This window comes from Centroberyx affinis, unplaced genomic scaffold, assembly GCF_046629955.1.
Source record: "Centroberyx affinis isolate AG114_WGS23_722 - 3 ecotype Tasmania unplaced genomic scaffold, CSIRO-AGI_Caff_v1 ptg002161l_1, whole genome shotgun sequence".
NCBI lineage: Eukaryota > Metazoa > Chordata > Actinopteri > Beryciformes > Berycidae > Centroberyx > Centroberyx affinis.
In genome coordinates this window covers 322,584-327,574 of record NW_027280476.1, presented here as the reverse complement: position 1 = coordinate 327,574, position 4,991 = coordinate 322,584, and the positions used below count along the sequence as shown (strand labels likewise).

The following is a 4,991-nucleotide window of genomic DNA, read 5'->3' as shown; positions in this document are numbered from 1 at the left end:
CTCTTACTCGCTCTTCTTCCGCAGGACGAGGTAGGTGACAGCTAGGATGAAGGTGAGGACAAAGGAGAGCCAGGCCAGGACAAAGCAGTGTCCGTAGCCTCCCTGTGTGTCGGCCGTGTGAAGCTCGGCAGTGTAGATCGAGGCTGCGATCATTATACACAGACCTGGAAAAGGGAATAGAAGAACACTGTCACATATAACCAGGCAGGTCAATATAAGATTTTAAGATGTAATCTACTAAGATTATAAGACTTGTGCTCAAAGATGGTGTAATGGATTGTTAATTCTCCTGACCACATATTGCCAACTATAGGAGTGAGTGGGTCCAATCCTGCCATGACCCAGTATCAGTATTTCATTCTGAATCAAAATCCTTAAGATGCAAACAATTAAATGACAGTCACAAGTGGCGATGCTGGGGTTCAAGCCCAGGGACGTTAAAGTCTTAAAATGACAGTTTTACCTTGTTAGCCTATTTTCCATGTCCTGATATATACCTATTTAACGCTCAACGCCACTAAAATAATCCAGTGACACCGACGGTTATACCCCACGGCTGTGGTTTTCACATGTGCTATCAAGGCCAGAGAGTCTGCAGGTTTTCATTCTAACCAAACACTACAGCAGCTTCATTTAATGATTAACACACCTTCAACCAGAGAGGAGGAACTAATCTGTGAGATCGGTTGCTGTGTTTTGGTTGGAATGAAAACCTGCAGACTCTCGGGTGTTGATGGTACATGAGCGAAAACCACAGACCTACTGCATATGCATCCAACTCTGTGTTAACATTATCGTACAGAAACACTGAAAGTGTTGCTACTGGACCCCTACTTTGATCAATTTTGTATGGAATGCAAACATTTATGGCACCCCCTATCTGTCAGTTTTAAAATTACTTGGCAGACATGGTTCCTCATCTCTACTCACCATACTGCATGTACCAAGTATATGATGACTGAGGCCACACCCTTCTCAAATTAACAGTTTGTGGCCCATTAGGCTGTGCACCGTCACATGGAAAATTGAGCAAAGGCAGTTTGAGATAAACAATAATAATCCCATAGGAAAACGATGAGGTTCAGTCTCTATGGGGCTCGACCCTCTAACAAGAGAAAACGTATATATAAAGGCTGTCAAGTCTTGTTAAGACACACTTCCAATTCAGTCTTTCTTAAATGCATTAGATTTGTTTACACTGCTCCGTCCTCATCTCCTTTAGGGATTACCCATTTACTCTATTATGTTGGACTAAAGGGTGCTGAGGAGAGTTATGTTCACTCCATCAAATCAAATTACACCTTATAATCACACAGTAATATAAGTCTTACTAAAGATCCATACTATTATTGTATTCTATAGTCAAGCATTTAGCAGATGTGACTTAGAACAAATGCTAGGTACAAAAATAAGAGCCAAGCAAGATAAAAAAAATATAGATTTTTTTTCTTCTGGCCTTTAGTCAGACGTCTGACTCCGGGTTACTTACAGGAGATCATCTGTAAAACTCCAGAGAAGGTGAACCTCTGGCCCTTGGCCAGGGTGAACAGCTGAGCCACAAACACAAACAAGGCCAGGATGGCAAAAATACAGGCCAGCACGGAGGTGGCCTGGACTGCCTGCAGGAACTCTGCAGAGAGATAGAGAGAGAGAGAGAGAGAGAGAGAGAGAGAGCAGCAGTTAGTAGATGCAATGTAATGTTCACCTTATAAACCAGTTAAACTACACAACTAGCCATGCTAATTGTGTGTGTCATCAGTAGATAAGCACACTAGTCAAGGCACTAGGATAGACTTCAGTGATGTTTCACAATTATGCAACAAAATGATGTAAAAAGGAAATAAATTACATCCTTTTAAGATTAATGCAATAATCTGCTGTTATCAATTATTTCTTATGTCATAATTTTACATTCTTTGGAAACCACTGCAAAATACACTGTACAGTATTATCACCAAACAATCAACCACAATTCAAGACCATCACCAAATGCCAAAATAAGGATAACCACAGTCAGATACACATGGGTTGGCTGCATAATTCTAAGCCCATATGCACAACATTTCATAAGAAGAAGACGACGACGACTGATCTAGGATTGTTGGTCATGTAACATACTTAATGAACTCCACTCTTGACTAGTGACTTCAACCAGTCCCTAATCAGCACCCATACTGTAGCATACATCATGCATATGGGCGTGATCTCGGATCTCCGGTTAGGTCACATCATCATACAAACTCATATCAGCACTCTTAGTCTTAGATATTTTCTGAATACAGGCGGTGCAGTTACCCTCGGGGTAGTCCTTCAGGTTGGTGTAATGCCAGGCGGAGCCCACCATATCCCACCTGCCCCACAGGTCAGTAGACATTGTATCTGTCATCCACCAGGCCTGAGGACGCAGGAGGGAATCATAATGACTATTTAAACACACATTTCAAGACGCACATAAAGTCATTTCTGTCCCCCATGACTAACACCTACTGTGTGTTTAATCAACAAATCTGTGAACCGGTCTTTCCACACGTTATCATGAATAAGCCACTGTAGACAGTTTTTATCTAAAGCCAGTGCATATTTGGGGAATGCTGTTCTAATGATGGAAATGTATTTATTACTTTACAAAAAAAAAATCCATATAATAACAAAAACAAATTAAAATTCACTACTAAACAAATGTGTCATCCAACTTTGTTGACTAATAAAATAAAAAGGAGGCAGTGTATTTCACTATATTCAATTATATTTTGTATATTTTCATTGAGTTGATGAAAATATGTGTAGAGGTATGTAGATTTAAAGCCCTTACAATTTGGTTGACAAATACAAAGAAATACAAATCATACTATTCTGACTCTAGAGTGTTTCCAAGTTGTTTATTAACACAGGGAGTGGCTTTAGTTTCTATAAGAGAAGTAATAAATATTGTTTATGTGCTGTGTTTGATTCTCCAATGTAAATGCATGCAGTAGCCTTTGGTTGACATATTTGTTAACTTACTTAATCTGGCAAGTTGACTAAGAAACCTTATGCTGTTCCTCTAACAGAATGTTCCAACTTACAGGAGAAAGCAAAAAGAAAAGCCCACTTACATTATCAATGGTGGCCACCAGAAGCAGGATGATGGTGGTAATGTGCAGAAGAACAATTCCAGCCAGGATCAACATTGTGTCTCTCTGAAAGGGCAGATAACAGGGGCAGGCGGAAGGATGCACAGTATTTATCTTCCAAGATTCTATGGAGTTATATAACACAAGCCGAGACTTGAGGTGAGTCCAATTCACACACAGCTGTCACAAATAACCACTGTCTCAAACAGAGAGACAGAGGGGGAAAAAACGGAGAATGGAGAGCCGTTGCATGCAAGCCCAAACTCGTCCCAGCAGTCTCACAAACACTTTTTTTTTTTTTTTTAAATAACTGCATGGGCCATCTGCTGTCAAACACACCCCCACTCACTCCCACACAGGGGCTTCCCTGGGCGCCTCACCTCGCTGCTCTAAGGCGGAATCAATGGGATGATTTTTTTTTTTCCAGGCCTTTAAAAACTACAAATTAATTATAAATGAGGTGGTTATGTTATGTAACTAAACAGATCAAGAGAACATCTATTTGAGCGAGTCCATGCATACTTTTATTTATTTTTTTGGTTACTTGAATACTTTTGCTCCATAACTCATTTTCTGTATATATTGCTTCGACAAGAAGGGAGCATTTGTTTAGACCTTGTTAGGGCATTCCCATCTGGGATGGGTGCTGCGGCTCCCTCCGTTATACAGACACAGGCCCTATAGTCAACTACTGTGAAAAGAGCGCGAGAATACGACGACAGAAAATAATAATCACGACTGCGTCTAAGCCATATACACCGACGAATACACTTTAACTTCAAATTTTAACTTCAAATTTTAACTTCTCAATACAACATTATCGCGAAAGTGTTCGGAGTCGCGCTTCCTTTTAACACTTTGCTGTTGCGCTCGTGAAAAAAAAGTGATAGCCGTGCAATTCTTCAAAGCGCTGCTGAAAAACCTGAACTATGCTGAACTTAATTTTTCTCAACTCCGCCGACGTGAAAACCGCCTAAAACACACGCTAACGCCGTTTCTGACACCATCATGCACACGGCGCGATCACACAAAACGTAAACAAGGTGAAGAAACATTACCTGAAAGCACTTTTACGCACGGGAGTTATTTGGGAATGCGAAACACTGTAGACCCACCCAGCTTTGAATTCACAGCATACACATCACCCTGTTTTCCCTCTCCAGCCCCCTTCCCTCCCTTTCCCCTCACCAAACCCCACCCATAGCTCCAGCTTTTTCCTCCCTCAAAAAAGTCCAGAAGTGGCTAAAGGTTCCCTCTGTCAAACCAGCGCGCGAGGACGAGTAATGTCCTCAAAACAATCAAAACAGCTCCATTACACTGCCATACAGACAAATTAGAGGATTATAAAAATTCCTTCTAGCTGTTCCACAAGTATGTCTGATTACTTGCAAAGCTTCTTAAGATGCCTTTTTAATTAGTTCAAGCAACCCACAATCTGTAAAACCTTTAGTAAACTACTTCAGTGGGAGTGTCTTTATTTCTTTGGCTAATTAGCTCACCTGGGTGCTCATTTACATAATTAATTAGCCACAACAGCTGTACTATCAAAATTGGGTTTTTTTTAAATCATTTTGCTGATGTTTCCCTCTTTCAGCAGGCCTAAAAATCTATTGGATACACTTTAACATGTCCTGCAGAGCAGCAGCAGTCTGTCTGTTGCTTGTGCTGTCAGTTGCCAGTTTAAGACCTGATGCACACAGTGGTGCGGGGCATGCTGAGCCCTCTCGGGTAAAGCATGGGGGAAAGGGTCATCATCACTATGGACCGCAATCTCAGTCTGACGCTGGTGACACCTTCCCAAGTAAGTGAGATGACATATTGGCAGAGTTGACTGGTGCAAGACCCAGAAATTGAAATCAATCTAAATCAATAAAACCT

General features: G+C 41.1%; 1 protein-coding gene across 2 annotated transcripts; it reads right to left on the bottom strand.

Moving 5' to 3' along the window:
* Nucleotides 1-3: 3 nt before the first annotated feature.
* LOC139654866 (epithelial membrane protein 2-like) lies at nt 4-4,269 on the bottom strand. 2 transcript variants are annotated; one of them, XM_071532085.1, is made up of 5 exons: nt 4,172-4,269; nt 3,096-3,179; nt 2,296-2,395; nt 1,490-1,630; nt 4-164 (listed from the first exon to the last, which is right to left on the bottom strand). In XM_071532085.1, exons 2-5 carry the CDS (start codon nt 3,168-3,170, stop codon nt 4-6), a joined length of 477 nt encoding a protein of 158 aa, XP_071388186.1. In that variant the 5' UTR covers nt 3,171-3,179; nt 4,172-4,269. The 2 variants fall into 2 exon arrangements, with proteins under 2 accessions (XP_071388186.1, XP_071388187.1); XM_071532086.1 differs by having other exon boundaries at nt 3,096-3,238; nt 4,172-4,221.
* Between the last annotated feature and the right edge of the window lie 722 nt (nt 4,270-4,991).